General features: G+C 36.2%; 1 protein-coding gene across 19 annotated transcripts in view; it reads right to left on the bottom strand.

Annotated features, from left to right (window-relative positions):
• Positions 1-2,892: 2,892 nt before the first annotated feature.
• Positions 2,893-17,979, bottom strand: part of adgrl2a (adhesion G protein-coupled receptor L2a) — a 110,204-nt gene continuing 95,117 nt past the window's right edge. For 4 of the 19 annotated variants that reach the window (XM_079596940.1, XM_079596949.1, XM_079596952.1 and 1 more), the window contains 7 exons: positions 16,967-17,058; positions 12,702-12,870; positions 12,459-12,587; positions 11,233-11,329; positions 9,201-9,329; positions 8,829-8,846; positions 2,893-5,204 (listed from right to left, as the gene is read on the bottom strand). In XM_079596940.1, coding sequence (XP_079453066.1) covers positions 4,450-5,204; positions 8,829-8,846; positions 9,201-9,329; positions 11,233-11,329; positions 12,459-12,587; positions 12,702-12,870; positions 16,967-17,058 — 1,389 coding nt within the window. In that variant the 3' untranslated portion in view covers positions 2,893-4,449. Of the gene's footprint in view, positions 5,205-6,746; positions 6,800-8,828; positions 8,847-9,200; positions 9,330-10,251; positions 10,307-11,232; positions 11,330-12,458; positions 12,588-12,701; positions 12,871-16,966; positions 17,059-17,979 lie in introns of those variants that run through there. The other 15 variants (XM_079596953.1, XM_079596954.1, XM_079596956.1 and 12 more) reach the window with 14 other exon arrangements.

Here is a 17,979-nt window from a genome sequence, read left to right as displayed (position 1 = left end):
TGGAGATTTTATGGACGTCGTCCCTGGTGTAGTGTGGCAGGTTTAGAGTTGGGCTCTAACGATGTCACATTCTACTCTTCTACCTTCCTAGTGCAAGAGGGTTGATGCAGGGAATGTGTCAGTCACATTTCACTAATTTCTCGCCTATCCAGTAATAGATGCATGGGGTTGTTATTGATGCGCCTTCCTGATGGCACATGAATAGCGGACCCAGGTGAAGAGATCGCCCATTCACGCTATTGCGTCCCACTCTTTCATCTGGCGCACTGAAGTGAATTGGGTATAAAGGCAGTATCAGTATCCTTAATGTTTTATATGGGGAGAAGGAGGAAAGAAAGGCAATTCCGTTGTCCACGCCTCTTCTGTCTGTTATTTCTGGGTGCCAGGAGATCAGAAGTGGTAGCAATATAACTAGTGTACAATTAGGTTGTGGATTATGGGCAAATAACGCAACTTGTGTCCTAGACCATCATTGGTCAACCTTCCCCCTCCGGCACTATAGGAGTGCAGAAGTGTTAGCTATGTGCTACCTTTGAGATCACGTCAATTGGCTAGAGAATACATGAAGATTGGGCAAAACCACTCTAGCATCCGACTTCCTCTGCTGTCACCTTTGATGACATGGGACTGAGAATATTACCATGTTTCCTAGGTAGAGCAAACAGTGAAGAGGAAAGGGTTCTCTTCTGATGCCTCTCCAGTCTTTAGGACGGGATGCTAAAATCACTTGCTCACCCAGAGTAGGTTTTCCACTTGGAACAGAGGTTTTCTTAATTGTTCTTGAGGGAAAGGGACAAAGTTTAAAAGTGGACTCTGTCACAGCTAGCGACCCACTCTCATGTCATTAGCTGGAAATGTAAGAATGGGCAACCACCAGCCGATAAGAGCTACTTGGTAGAGAATAGTACGAGAGCGTTAAAATTTTCTGTTCTCTCAGTGGCCAGTAAGTTCATGCTGGAGTAAATAGTCAGATGACTGTATGTCGACATTTTCTTTAGGACATCCCTAAAGTGTTTGGCGGTGAATATTCCTGGTATCAGCATTGGAGAGCAAGGAGTTCTATTGCACTCCAATCTGATGCTCTCTCAAAAGGTCTACCAGAAGCATATTGTTATGTTTCCTAGGTAGAGCAAGCAGGATGGGGTTCTCCTAAGGCCTCTCTCGGCCTTTAGGATGGGATTCTAAAATCACTTGCTCCCCGGGAGTAGGTTGTGCACTTGGAACTAAAGCTGAGGGTCCGGTTGGCAGTGCTCGAGCCTGCCCCTCCTTATTGGTGATGGATGCAGTGAGTCTGCGATCTATTTAGCAGTTCTACCCCCGATGATATAGTGAATAATAGGGGCGTATTGAGCTGCCTCGTTACCACAGGCACTAGATGCACAGTATGGCAACCTTGGGCTACAGCTTAGCTTCCTGGTGTTTCACAGCACAGTGAGCAGGTATTTGTTAGTATGGTGTAGTGTGTATTTTGTTAAATTCCATTAAGCACTGTTGAGTTCCACTTTGAAAGGGAACATCTCAGGTAACGACTTTAACCATGGTTCCCTGAAAAGGGGAACGAGACACTGTGTCGTGTTGCCATACTTCTGGCATGCCTGTACGTCTTCCTTTAGACAATACAAAGTTGATGACGTTCTCTTTAGGCGCCCTTTTATATCCTAACCTGCATGCCTTTGACATCACCTGACGGCGGTAGCAAATCAAGATTGGCATCAAGAAAGATTACACAAGCCGAACGCACATGAATTGTCCGATTTTCATTCTAATCATCTTCACAAAGCCAGAAACATTCACTGACAATCTGATAAAAAGTCCCTTTTTACTCCCTTTAAGAAAATGTCAAAACCTTTGAACACAAAGGCTTAGAAAACATATATCATCCTTAAGTCTCTTGCAAGGAACCTTCACTTTTTCATAATGACAAAATGTTATATTGTTGATTGGTGTAATTCTTATAACCACTTGTGATGATGTACATGGCTCACCCAAAGCATTTCCATAGCTTCTGAAAGATTCCTGGATTACATTTTTGTGCACTGTTACACCCCTACCATCTAGACAGGTTTACTTTACTTTTAATCTCTTGTTAACTCTACCTAAATTTTATATACATTTGCCAAAACAAGCAATTTACAACAGAGCACAGTTTGCAACATTGTTTCCCATAATGCAATGTAGATTTATTTGAACTGTGATGAAGGAACCAAGTCGTCAGTCATGATTTTACCATCTCTATTTGATCTGTTACTCCCAAAATGTAACATTATCACACACAATTAGATTAATGTATTTTTTTTCAACTGTAGGCTACTGTGTAAACTGCTTTGCAAACTTTTAAACAATAAAAATGTATTTTTCAGTGTATATTATCCAAAATTTAGAAAGCAGTAAGCTAGTATTTCAATCTGAACATAACCATTGTCACATCATTGACTCTCATTGACGTCTACTAACATAAGTTGTGAGGATTTCATAGTTTCAAAGACACGAGTACAAGGGAGCTGTTTGAAAGAATCTTTCTGAAAAGTAATAGTTTGAAACAGGACTTCAGAGGGACAGGTTCAAAAGTTTTTAAACTAGTTTTCTCCAGTAAATGAACCTGTTGTTCCCTTGTGCACTACCCTAGCTATAATGCAGCAAACTGTTCTCAGGCTTTTTATGAGGGCTCATATTTCTGTTTATGTATCAGCTTACAGTACTTTTCACTTTGATTGGCATCACCAGCTTATTACGCATAAACATGCCAAACCACTGAGATAAAAGAGCAATGAAATACTATCTCAGTTTTAAAATGGACTGAACATATTTCTGTTTCCATATATTTACACAAACAAGTAAATACACACTCATATTTTTAATCACTGGTGTGTAAATAAAAAAAGGCATTAAACATTCAGTTAGACAAAAATTCACATTTATTTATTGTTAAACAAGTGTAGAACTTTACATCCTTTGTAGAGATGGGCTCTTTAACATGTTTATCAGAGATGGGTTTCTTAATTATGCTTATGAAGATGAACTATGCCGACCAGTGCTTTAAAATATTCACAAAAGTATCATTTTTAAAGAATAATTTAATAAATAAATATCCAACCCCAGCTGCAGTAATAGTCCTTAAAGAAGAAGGTTCTACTCCAAGCTCAGCTGCAACCTTTAGTCACTACATTTTTCATGCTTTGCACAGATTTGGACAAAAATGAATTTGTGCAAGGCACGAGAACATTAGAATCTAATTGATCTAAAGTGGCAAACCCATTTTCATGAACAGGACAGAGGGATCTCAAAGTCTTTTGCAGCGTACATGAGGTCATCCACCAATTGCATCATCATAAACAACCTTCTGAAATTTTTACATAGTCATCTCATTTTCAAAATCTCTTCATTTGCTTTATATTTAGGGTTGTTATTATTTATTTTATAGCAATTTATTTTACACAATCAATACAACAAAATATATTGTTCTATGTTATAGCATTACCCTTGACATTTCCGTGTATGATTGAGAAAATATAAGGCCTAGGGTTTGTTTGCTAGTGGTCATATGGGATTTTGTTGATGATTGTAAAGGGCGAACAGAACTCCTTTAGTTCAGTCAGGACAATCTCTGCATGTCTTAAGGTCCTGGAAATTCCATTTTTGTATATAATAATAAAGAAAAATCAAAACTGCATTCGAAAGAGAAATATGTGAACATATATGTACATCCTTTGAGAAACGTATGCACTGGAACGAGAAAGACTTTTTTTTTTTTTTGGCCTCATTTTATTTTTTATGTGAAACTGTATTACTGTATTCTTATTACCAGGCCCACATGGAATCTGCAACCCAAGAACACCGCAGATTTCCGCATAAAACCCTCATTCACAAAGTTCTACTGTACACATCACGTGACCCTTGTATGTTTGTTTATTAAATAATTGTGGCTAATTTAATTACATTCAGCTACCAATAACAGGGTAACAATTAATAATTGCAAACATTATTTTCCCTATTAATGTTCTTTGTCTTGTTTTCAGTAAAAACACATTTGAGAGAATGTCTTAAATTAAGATGTGTCTTTCTTCTTTTAAGCACTAACCTACTTAATTATTGAAAAAATAACAAATATTCAATAAATATAATTTCAAAACAAAACTCTCAATGAATCCCAATAACAAATGTTTGCTACTCAAGTAAACTGAACTTGTTTTGAAGATATTTTGATATTTTTGCTGAAAACAAGGCATAAGCTTTGTGTGTATGTCGCTGCAAATTTCTGCCACGATTCAGGACAGAGAATGCGATAAGTCGCCTGCAGATTCCGTCTGGGCCGGCCTGTAACTCATTGGACAGCAGCGGTACTTCTCCATAATGTGTGCAGTTATGTGGGAGGCTAAAAAAAGGAAGACCACTCTGCCATCGGTGGATGGGCGGGGCTGTGTACATGGTGGGCGGTGCTTACAGTTTGTTTTAAAGGCTTGTGACCAGCTGCATTTGTCCCTCTCGTACGTCCCCCTCGGGGACACAAGCGTCTTTAGAGACGGGGATGATGAGGCCCTCGCTACTGTCTCTGCTCATCTGATAATACGCGTGCAGCTGTTGGCCTGACCCCAGGTTGGGCATGCTTTTATAGTAAACGTCTTCGTTCGGACTGTGTTTGGATGGCGAGAGGTCCTGGCCAATGTCTAGGCTGCTCTCCGAGAACGGCGAGTCTCTAAGGTTTGGCATGCTGGTGTACACCGAGTCTCTGTTGGGGGAGGGCAAGGCGGTTTCGGCCGGAGGAGGGAGCTGGTCGATGTAGCTGTGGGGTTGAGAAGCTTCCATGTCGGCCCTCGCTCTCTCCTGCGTGTGGTACAGGAGCGAGTGAGTTCGCTGGGGGATAAGAGGGGCACCAAGCGTGCGGGGATGCGTGTGATGCAGTCCCAGACCGTCCATCTCGCTGTCCCCACACACCTGCACCAGGGACGATGTCTCGGCAAACACAGGTTCTCTGATGATCCCCGCCCCCTTTTTGGTGCTGATATGGGACTCGGCAGCCCTGAGGTTGTTGTGAACAAGCTCTGAGATGATCATCTTCTCGAAGGCCGTGTCATTGAGACTGAGCCCGCAATCCACCACCTGCACGCCATCGCTGTAGTTATGAAGAGAGTAGCTGTTATTAAAGTTGCCGTTGAGTGGTAGAGTACCGAACGTGTTCGTATCTCTGCCGCTGGTCACCGAGTGTCCTGCAGCAACACAAGAGGAAGAAAAACATTAGGTCTCGCAATAATCAGAAACAAACAAAATCTAAATGTTTAAAGCTGTTTAGGACCTGCATTTGAGTCAAATGCAGAAATGCTAAAAATCTGGGAAAATGTAAATATTGGAAGCCTTTAGAACAGTAAGGGGCAAACTCACAAAATAGTTCCCTGCAGAAAGTGATTTTCTTGTTCAATATTCTTGTCTTGTTTTCCAGTACAAATATCTAAACATTTCTAAATCAAGATTAATTTACTTAAGAAGCAAAATAACTCAAGATATGCTTGTTTTCAGAAAAAAATCCCCAAAATTATGGAGCCCTGTATATGAAATGCAAAAAAAAAAATATATATATATAAAAAAAAAATATATATATATATATATACACACACAATTCTTTCCTACGACTTGCAAATACATCAGCACATTTGACTTATTCCTTCCCTCAATTAAATTAAACTGTGCGCACAATATAATAATTTGTTTCTTCAATTTACTAAATCGTGCCCACATTGTAACAATTCATTCCCTAGTTTTAGTTCAATCAAAATGAGGGAACAAATTAATAAAAAAAAATTGGCCACGATTTACTAAAATGAGAGAACAAACTCTTAATTTGTGGAAACAAATTCTTAACTCATGGCCATGATGAGTTTTTGTTAACAAAAAAAAAGGATCTGCCAATGGGGTCAGAAAAATAATCTTGTTTTCCCTTTGAATTAAGTTTATTTTTCCGACCATATTAATAGATTTTTTTTTCTTGTTTTAAGCATAAACTCACTTAATTGTTATACATTTTCAGAAAACAAGACTAAATATCATGTCATTTTGCTTCTTAAGTAAATGTATCTTGATTTTAAAATGTTTACATATTTGTACTGGAGAACAAGACAAAAATACAGAATAAGTGTTGCACTTCTTTTAGAGCGATTATATGCGAATGACTCGGAATCCAGTTTAACTAGCCGTGTGTTTATGCGTTTAGTTTTGGATTTTGAAGTGCTTGGATAAAAGTTGTGGAGCGCAGTTCTACAGCCCCAGCAAAGTATGCCAGATCCACTTCTAGGTTTGCCTGACCCGCCATACCAGATTTGCATACTTTCTGTACTGAATGGGCAGGCACAGGCACAACTATTCTTTGTGAAATCCTCAAAATTTGAGGTTCTGAATTTTTCTCAATCAAACAATTTTTTTTTTTTTTTTACAATGACCAATTTCAAAACGTTGTTTTTAACTACATCCTAAACAACATTAAAATCAGTCGGTAGGCTTCAAACATCACAGACACAAATGAGAGTGCGGCACAGATGTGTATTCACAGATGAAAGAGCGATGACAGTCACAGAATTCATCAACATCAGCTTGTATTTGAAACGGTTAAGGCGGTGGGGTGAAGGGTGAAGGGATTGAAAGTAACAAAAAAAAGCAAAAAAAACCAAACAAACAAACAAAAAAAAACAGCCATTTTTCACACTACAGAGAGTGAATGAAAGCGAAAGCATCCAACAGACAGGAGAGAGAAAACTCACTCTGAACAACTCACATCAAGTCTGTCTGTTCAGGCCAGCAGACCTGAGCGCTGCTGATGAACAAAAAGAACACAAAACAAAAAGGAAAATGATTTATTGTAAAACATGATGAGTTATCACTAACAGAAAAAAGGAAAAAAAATAAAAATAAATTACAACGTTAGCGCAAGCGAAGGATTTAGCAAATTAAATTAGCATCACAATTAAGGCCTTTTCCCTCTGTTAAATGTCACAGTTGGGTTTGTTTGCTGGACTGGAGTTTATGTGGTAATTTGAGCTCATTTGCGCGATGGTAAATGGGTGGCCGTCTGCATGAGCTACGTAATCTTTAACTGCATCTTATGAGAGCACACCGGTGGGCGGTTCGGACACAGCCGTTCTCAGAACCTCTCCACAGAAATGACAAGACAAAGGAAGGAGATGGCAGATGGGAACAGAAGAGGGACAGTGATTTGAGGAAAGGGAGTTTAAAAGAGATTTCTGCTGGATATTGAGACAGAAGGGCTAAAGAAACATGAGGGGTTTTCTCTGACAGAATTCCTCACCAAACTCGTAAACAGACAGAGAGATGTGGAGGGTAACAGAGAATATACAGTGGCCCCAAAAAGGACACTATTTGGACACTTTAGCTAAAAAATTAAGTAAATAAAATAAAACAAATGATTTTGCATTAGAGCTGCACGATTAATTGTTAAATGATTGCAATCTCGATTCAAACATCCATGTGATCTTATTCCCAAATGACAGCGATTCTCCTGTGTCTATTACAAAATCACACCAGAACATTCAAATATGTGTCCGCGCTGCCGCTGACCCAGAGAAAATCGCTATCATGTATACAGTAGGTATGAAACAGCTTTACAAAGTCTTTTCAACATCACAGTATGGTTATTTGTTACAAATAGTCAAATTATCACAGAAGTACTGGGATAAAAATGTATAGTTTTGATATAAACACTGATGTCTACGGTAGCGATTGAAAATCACCTTTTGAAAATAACTTGGTACTTCAAATAACGATTGTATCATTACATCGTTACACCAGTAGGTGGCGACAAGTGACTGTTAAAAATGTATGTCATTGAATCACTCATTCAAGCGATGCGTTCAAAAAACGCTGATTCATCCAGTAATGTAACAAGTAAAGTATGTACTAAATTTTTTCTTTTTTTTAAAGAATACATTCAAATTAGTTAAACACTTTTAAAATAGACTGCAGCCATTACCATTTTGTCAGAACCTCTAGTAAAATATTTGTTATTTTGTTTAGCTGTCTGTTGTGAAAAAATCGTGATCTCTGTTTGAAACAAAGAAATCGTTATTCTTAATTTATCCAGAATCATGCAGCTCTAATTTGCATTATAAAATGCAACATCGGACCAAATATAATTTGTATTTTTAAAACAAAACATAACAAAAAAAAATTGTGTAAAATAATAAATCTATAGACTAAAAGACAAACAAATAAGACAAACGTATTTGGACACTTTCTGGTTCTGTCTTTCTTAAGAGTAAGACAACAGAAAAGTAAAGTTATATGGCTGAAGTGTCAATCAATCAAATCCTTTTTGTAGCCAATTTTTTTTTTTTCATATAACATCTGAACCTGAGATTCTGAATTCTGACTAAGCTGCAATAAAAGCTGTTGTAACATGCAGATAAAGGCACAACTGTAACTGCACATTACACAGACTGGCCTCAACATCTGTAGCCAAACTCAAAAGAAAGTGTTTGAATAAATCCAACCTAATATCCAACGAGACCGTATTTAACAAAGAGAGAAGGCGACTGCTTTCAGTAAAATCTCCATTCAGAATGATGCGTGTACATTTAGACTTTGAAAAATATTAATTGTGTGTGCAATGTACATGCATCGTGCCAGCATCCCAAAGTTGTAAATGCAGAGGTGATGGAAGTATTGTTTCATTGAGAGCCACATTTCCTCATTTTAATGATTTCTAAACCATGTGCTGACAATATGCGGATGATCTGTTAATGGCCACTGAGTGTGCAGGAGTTGTGCTGATAAAATCATGGTAAAACAATTACATTTGATGGGCAAATTTAAAACTGATTGCATACTTGTCTCTCTGTAGGTCACTGAGTGTGTGCAGGAAAGGGAAAGAGAAAACAAGACACAAACAGTTAACAGTGTCATGTCACTCGGAAAAAATAAATAAAGTTGAATTGCTGTACATTTGCTTGCTTAAATATAAATATTAAATAAATTAAATAATCTTGTGTGCATCACAACTGTCTCATAGTGAGGGAAAAATTGCTTTACTCTGTGCTGTAAAAACACAAACTTAGAATTACAGTTTTAATCTCCGAGTATTAATGATTTCTCATGACAGAGGGTCTGATACTACCTAGTACTCTGATAATACTCATAGTGCTACATAGTACCACATGAACAGAAGGGCAAAAAAAAGAAGAGTGTATTAGTAGTCACACCTGGAGAGTGAAAGACTGGCACCGTTGGTGTGTTACATACGATAGTTTCAGCCAGTAAGGTGTTGTAGGGGTTATTAGTGCCTTGTGGTCTCAGAAGAGGGTTAGTAAGAAGATAATTGCCCGTCATTCCTAAAGCGACAAAAACAGAAGAGGACAAATAAGATTATGACCTCTAAGACGTCTATTTAACGTGTCCTAAAGATAAAGGGATTGATGAAATAAATGGATGTATTTTATCTGAAAGCATGTTTATTTTATTATTTATTTGAATTAGCATAGCTGCTTATTTATGTAATTTCATTGTAACTAATATAACATCAAATAGTAACATTTTACAATAATGTTTATTAGTTTATTAGTTAATGTATTAATTAACATGTACAAACAATGAGCAATACATTTGTTACTATATTAGTTCATCTTTGTTAATATTAGTTAATACAAATACAAATGTTCATTATTTGTTCATATTAGTTTACAGTACATTAACTAATGTTAACAAATACGACCTTTTGATTGTAATAATTTATTAGTAAATGTTGAAATTAATATTAACTAAGATTAATAAATGCTGTAGAAGTATTGTTCATTCTTAGTTCATGTTAAGGTATGTCAAGAAATGCACATCACCAAGTGTAAATGTTAACAACATTTGTCAATGATAGGCTTCATCATCCTACATACAGTAGATCAAGCAGTTGCCAAAATGGATGGATGAATTTTTGTCAATGGCAAAAAATGTATTAATTAAATGTAACTACTATTCTGGGCAGAACTTCTTACTAATTCAAGATCTCTGCTCAAATATTCTATTACTAATAACTTGCATCGAAATATTTTTTTTTGTCCATATTTTTTTTTGTGATATGAATATTGCAAATAAAAACTGTCATTGTTGTGTTTGTTTCTGAAGAGAGACACTGAAGCACAGAAAGACAAATAGCAGTTTTTTTCTTCACCTTTGTGTTTTGTGCTTGAACGCGTGCATTAAAAGCATGCTGAGTGTTTTAGAGCAAGCCAAAGCAAACGGCTCTGAATAATACAACCTTACCGCAGGTCAGCTAGAGTTGAACATCATCTTCTCATCACATGCATTTCAGCCCTGGCTAAATAATAAATGACAGTTTTTTTTTCTTTTTTTTCTAAATCCTTCAAATAGCTGACCGAGAGCACATTTTCTACTGACTCACTACTGTAGCTGTGTAAAACAGCCCCAAAAAGGACTTCTGTGTCTTTAAATGAACATTAGTCGTTTCATTTTCTATTAAAGTCAACATGAAATCAAAGTTGACCCTATTTACATTCTCAATACAGTACATCAGTTCCTGATGTTTTTGTAAACGATTCATTGGTCCATGTAAAAAAGAAAAAAAAAAAAAAGAAGAAAAAAGACGAAGAAAATGTTTGGCATCAAAAGCTTTCATCAAAATGTAATAACTCGCTTCGCCTCTGAAACGACTTTCCTTTTTAGCTGATGACACCAATCCCTCTTATTTTTCACTCCCTCCCTTCCCACCACCTGTCATACAGAGACCACTTTTCACCATCTAATTAATTCGCTATCGAACAAATATGTCACATCACATTAGTAAAAGGGTTGCGAATGCTGTTTCATGTTGACTTTAACTAAAATCACATATGAGTGGTTTCAAATAGATACTCGAGCATGTGTTCTATGATCATGCTCTTCTCAAGATTATCAATTAAATGAACATCTTATTTGACATAAATATCAGTCATATTTCAAATAAAATGTTAGAATTGTAGAGATACATTATAAAAAAACAAAAAATCACTAAAAGCATTTGATATTTTATTCAAATTGAAAATGGTGAGTTCATTAGTGCAGAGCTTCCAAAATTATTGGATGTTAAGAAATTTGATTAAATTGGATGTAAAATTAAATACTAGAATATTATTAAATATGGTCAAATAAATTTAATTAAACATGGATGACTGATTCATTTCGTCTCAGTCTATTAGTTAAGTTTCCATGAAACAGAGATGAAATGAGTTTGGGTGTATGACTGACCTTGGTTGAGGGTTGATGTGCTGTTGATGTCTCCTGAGATGAAAGAGGATTCAGACTGTTTTCTTACGGTGTCATTCCACATTCTTCTGATTCGACTCTGTTGGATGAACAAACAGCCATGAAACACTGATCACAATCTTTGGGAGGGAAAAATTGCAAGTTACATCTTCTTTTTTTCCTAATATGTAGTGGCCCCAAAATGTATTTGAATACTTTTGGACACTTCAGTTGTACTTATCTGTTCCAATGATATTCATACATTTACAGTATAACAAAATATCAAGGTAAGTGGCATCTTCAAAAAAATTATAGCTTTTCTCAGAACTAACGTGAACTTTCTGAGCCATTTAAATTACTTTCAAGCAACTTGCTATCTATCTACTGTATCTATCTACTGTATCTATCTACTGTATCTATCTACTGTATCTATCTATCTATCTATCTATCTATCTATCTATCTATCTATCTATCTATCTATCTATCTATCTATCTATCTATCTATCTATCTATCTATCTATCTATCTATCTAGCCATTGAATAGGGAATTTATTTATTTTTGATATTGAAAGTTATTTTTTTTGATGGGGACTTTGTGGACACAATATTTTGTTATAATGTGAAAAGTTAAAGATTTTATATTATTTAAAAATTTAGACCAGCATATATTTCCAAAAAAGTATACAGTTTTTTAAACATAAATGTTACATAAGATGCTGGCACATCATAATACAGCTTAGAAAGTAAATGAAGACTCCAAGTGCCATCTGAAAATTTCTTCTAGAATGATAATTTTTATCAAGCTTGCATGTTTATTGCCAGTTATTTCACTTTAAGGGCAATGAAAATTACCCATCAATTGTCATTAGTGAAATTACTGAACCTAAATATACGAGCTTGATAAAAAATACAAATTTTAGAAGAGAATTTCAGATGGCACTTATATTATTGCATACCAAAACCCTATCTAAACATTGTACACAAATATTATACACAACTATCGGTATGATTCACTATATGATACAATCCATCATAAAGACTTTGATATAAAATGTCTAAAATATGTCTGCAAAAAAAGAACCATACATAAAAGATCTGTGCTGCAGTACTGGAGCAGATGGAAGCACTCAGAGAGTTTCATTTCATTCCAATAGGAAATGTCTCTCATAACTGAGCGTCACATTAAAAGCCGTTGAAAACAATGGAAATTGGGTCAGTAGTGTTTGTACCTGAGTTCCAGAGGAATAGCGAGCGCTTGTCCGCGTTGTTGAGGTCTTTGTGGAGCTGTGCGAGCTCTCTGTCGTGATCCCGCTACAGCAGTACGTGTGTCGGAGGCATTTGCTGTACTCTCTCCGAACCTGCGGTTTAAAAGAACGTTTCTTTTTTTCAAGTGAACTTTCAACATGCACTTCTCGTTAAAACCAACCGCTGCCACGGCTCAGGTAGAACAACATATATCAGGGAGCACTTACTTTCTTCTGAAGCAGGCAGTGGAAGGTGAAGATAAACATGCCCTGGAAAGTGTTGAAGATGGTGAAGAGGTACGCTAACACAACGGATGACTCGCTGATGAAGAACAAACCGAATGACCAGGTCAGGCCCAAGAGACACAGCAGAGCAAAGCCGCCCATGACCCACGACCTTAGAGAGCAAATAAAAGAGAAACAATGAGGCGTGAGAGAGGGACATTTTCATCCAGCAAAGAACAAAAATCATTACAGCATTACATCTACAATATTGGTAAAAGAATACAAATCAAACACAGGTCCTGAAAATCATTCGGACTGACATCTTAGGCACAAGTAGATGGGAAATGCAGTGGAACATATCATTGAGAGGTTAATCAATCCCATATGAAAAGGGGATCATCATACAGAAGGTTTAATCAGTATTGAGGCAGTGGAGTGTGGAGATATTTTTTGCATGCCACACTACTGGGTAAAGACGCATGATACTGGGCTGCATTCAGACGGAGGGGAAAGAGAAAGAGCAGTAATCATCTCTGATTGGTCCATTTTAGTGGAGGAGGCGCTGACAACAGGTCTCGGCTGGCTAAGGAACCAAAGAGATAGAGCTTGCTTTCATCAGAGGAGAAATGAGAGATGAAACGAGAAACCAACATATGAAGATTTGAAGGGATGAGGAATAGGAGGGCTTTGGGTATAATGATTTTTTTGAGGGTACGTCGGTATAAGCACATTGAGATCTATAAATGAGGAGCGTAATAGCTAGAGCTAGAGATGCTTTGATTATAAAATTGTGTCCAATACGGATAAGCCAAGTCATTCTCATGGTATGGCCGGCAACTGATAAATGATAAATAATAAAATACGGTAACACTTTTTTTTTACAGTGTCCTTGTTACATATGTTACATGTACTTACCATAGTAACAACAGTAAATTATGCATAAAAAAACGAAACTTACCCTCAACCAAATCCTAATTACACTGTAACAATGACACCTTAAAATAAAATGTAACCTAAAATACTATTGTGTCTAAAAATAGAGAAATGAAAGAAAGAAAGAACACACTAGAAACAATTTATAAAATAATACTTTTCAATAGAATCTATTATTTTAAAAGTTTTAAATGCAAAAGCTAATTTTGACGTAACAATATTATAATGCATTAATAGAAATATAGATGATGCATATACATTTTTCCATTAGCTAAATATTTAATTTAACAGTGTTATTAAAGATAAACTTTAAGTGAGTGCTAGATGACAGTAAATGTAATCTAAATGTAAAATATATGTGAAAATCAGCAGTTAAATATGCAATACTGGTCATTAAATACAATTTGGAAGATGGATGGATGGATGGATGGACGGATGGATGGACGAATAATAGTCATAATGAGTGGTATAAGTGGTTTGGCATATGAGGGCTATAAGAATAGGAATATATCAGGTTGGCAATATGAAGTGTATGAGTCGATGCGAGGAAGTTTAAGAGATGGAGGGTATGATGAGGGGATAATATGAAGGGTGAGTGATAGGAGGGTAAAAAGTGTTATGAGAATGAAGATTTTGTAGATATGAGGGTATCAAGTTAAGATGTACAGCAATTTAAGACGGTCCAGGCGGAATAAAAATGAAGAAAGTTAAGCCACAGAAAGACAGACAAACAGATAAGCGCGCATGAGAAGCACAGAGAGAGAGACGGCGCTTCTGGAAGAGCCCAGCAAACAGACAATAAAATGACAAGGGGACTGGGAGCAACCATGAAGCTGTGGCATAGATGTCTAGCTAACGCTCTTACTTGATAAATGGTTTATTATCTTCATAGCTAGAGAGGATGGCCAGCAGAGGAGAGAGACAACATTAGATCAGGCAAATCAGTTGGATTATCAATAAAGTCCAAATGTAAGAATTCTGAAGTTAAAATGCAAATGAGGCTGGACAAAAAAAACAAAAAAAAAATGTTAGATTATGTCCTCAGCTGTGTACAAAACGAAATTATCTGAAAATGTCCCTGCCCAGGTTATAAATTCTTAAAGACAACATGAAACTTGGTTTAACTTAAAATATATATGGGTTTCTATCAGTTTTTGATTTCATGTTGTCTTTAACACACTTGACTTGATGATTACATGACAAGACTTTTCATAAAACTTTACCGCCACTGTAAATGTTCTTTATTTTTTTTCTACACAGACACCCAAGTGTATATAATTTACCCATGTTGGATTGCCCTATCCCGGATTGTAAAAGGACTAAAGATGATTCTCTCAGGCCAAATGTGCCAGTACTTTGCCTTTTACACTATTTAATATGGCAGTAATGTTTTATGAGCGACATAAGTTACGGTGTGCTGTGAATCTTACCCAGGCAAATCAGAATTATAATAGCCATCACAGACGCGATAATTACTGGTTAGGGTAAGAGAACAGAGAGAGAACAGAGAAAGAGAAAAAAGGACAGAGAAGAACAAGGGGAAATGGGAAACAGAGAAATGAAACGAAATGCTGCAGATTAGCTTGCTGAACATGCAACATGCTGCAATGAGCCCAGAGTTTAGCGGGTTGTTTCATCTCGCCCTGTGGTGATGGGTGGAGAGAAATTTAGACAGCATACGGCCGACACAATGCCTGTGAGCAATATATTTGTCTAATGTGTTAGTCATGTTTATATCATTGTTAAATCTAATCAAATATGCATATTTCCCCAATGGCTGTGTGTTAAGTTTGAAAGATCGCATTAAATGGAATCAGTGCCATATATCAAACCCAAAACATATAAAGGCTGAGGCTCTCATGAACAGGGTCCAAGGGTTGTAAAAATTGTGTTAACAAAATTTGGGATATGGCTAAAGTTTTAAACAGTTAAAACACTTTGCAATACAATACAATACAGCACAAGGAGGTTACATTTCTTAACATTGTTTAACTATATTAGTCAACATGAACAAACAATGAACAATACTTCTGCATCAGTTGTTATTCTTAGATATTAATTTGAACATTTACTAATACATTTTTAAAAGATGTATTTCATAAAATTAGTAAAAATGAACAATTCTATTTTTTGCTAACATTAATAATAATTAATAAATGCCTCTAAAATATATTATTCTTTGTTAATTTGTTAGGTAATGCATTAATAATGTAATCAAATGCCAATAACCAAATACCAATTATATTTTATCTTTTAATAACAAGATTGAATAGTTGAGCTTGATGAATGCAGTAAACACTAAAATGTAAGGGAAAAACATTGATAATCCCTCCATGCATTAAAAATGGCCCAGATTATGTTACTTCTTGTCTGACTTTAAATGTTACATTTTTGTAAATTGTGTGGTTAATCTTACTTATATTAGTACTTATTTAAAAAAAATTATTAACCATAAAAGGGGATACAGTTGTTTAAAAAAAAAAAAGCTAGCTACTATTTTAACATCTACCAGTTTTACAAGCTTATTCATGGAATGTGCAATACTCATTGGAAACACATTGGGAAAAGACTAAAAACATCTTTTTTTTTTTTTAATTTCAAAACAATAAAAATATGTCATACATTATCAAATAGAACCAGTAAGACATGCATTGCCATGCCAGCAAAAAGAACCAAAAGAGTTGTGTCGTCAACCCGCACACTTTTTCTGTTCTTTTCCGCTACAGAAAGAGATCGCCCTCTTAGCAACAGGAAACACATGGAAGTGCTTTCACTGTCTTCAAACACACACACACACACACACACACACACACACACACACACACACACACACACACACACACACACACACACACACACACACACACACACACACACACACACACACACACACACACACACACACACACACACACACACACACACACACACACACACACACACACACACACACACACACACACACAGACACACACACACTCTGAATACAGGGAGTTGTTCCAAAAAGAGTTTTGTGGTCACTGTAAAGGAGGAACAGCACTGAGCCTGTCTCAATCATTACGTGCCTCTCTGGCCATCGCTCACATTAATAGACGCTGTGCACCTGAAGAGAATAACATCTGTCTAGAGTCCATCTGAATCCCTTTAGTCGATGCACTTAAATTCATCCAAGCAAAAACGACAGTTGTTGTAGTCGCTACATTCAATGTGAGCATGGAACAATGTCTGTTCCCATTCTGAATTTTAGATTAGCAGTGGTGCTACTTCTTAGTGTGTGGCGGCACACTCTAACTCCACATGAGCTGAAATATCGTGAGGAAAACAATGAGACTTACTTGATGTTCTCCAGCCGGCTGGAATCAGGTTTCAGCGATGTAGAGTGTTTCATCATTTTGTACATCGTGATGAGCAGGAAGATGAGATTGAGCTGTGCAAAAGCAAAAAAAAAACATTTGTTAATAAACAAAAAACGAAACTTAAAAGATTAGATAAGTGTCGTTTTATTGGGAACGTTAATTGAAAACAGCCATCTAAGCATCCCTTCAGCCAGTGCCTAATACAATAACCATCTGGCATATTGCGAGACAAAGCCAAGATGACTGGCGCCAAATACAGTGTCACTATATATCAATACAAGAATACAAAAAAGCAATAAAACCGTTTAACTGCAGAATGAAAACACAAACAGTCCAGAGAACCTCAGAGACCACACATGGAGAAACGGATATTTGATATTTCCTCAGGAGAAAAAAATATAACTTTAAGGTATTTTCCGGGTTATTTCGTATACAAACATCTACGGACCGCATTTGTGGCAAAACATCAGAGGGAAAACATCCCTCAGTATGTGAAAATGCATATTTACAGTGTTACACTCACAGTGGAAGCTTAGCAGGGAATCATTCAGCACTGCAAATAAATGTAAAATACACAACTGTCACTGTTGCAAGAGTAGAACTGTTACATAGCACGCAGCATCATGGGACTTGCGTGTTTATTAGTTTGACTGGTTGCATTGTGTATTGATTATATTTCTGTTTGTTTTACTTTTTTTATTTAGAGTCAAATTTATTTTCTGTGGTTAGCAACCACATGCATTCCACATATATTGTCCATATAGATTAGGCTATTAAATTAAATATATTATTTAGTAAAAATATTATATTTAAATAGTAAATAACCTAGAACAAATAAGTTTAATCTTTGGTCAGTGTACAAGAAAAGAAATCTTAAGATAAATTATTAGAAATGTCCAAAGTGTTCAGAATGTTATATATCAAATGTAAAAGTATTTCAGATTCGAACAGTTAAAACAACTGCATGCACAAATAAAGTAACAAACTGAAAT

Source organism: Phoxinus phoxinus (assembly GCF_949152265.1).
Source record: "Phoxinus phoxinus genome assembly, chromosome: 22".
In the NCBI taxonomy this organism is placed as follows: Eukaryota; Metazoa; Chordata; class Actinopteri; order Cypriniformes; family Leuciscidae; genus Phoxinus; species Phoxinus phoxinus.
This window is presented reverse-complemented; position numbering and strand designations above follow the sequence as displayed.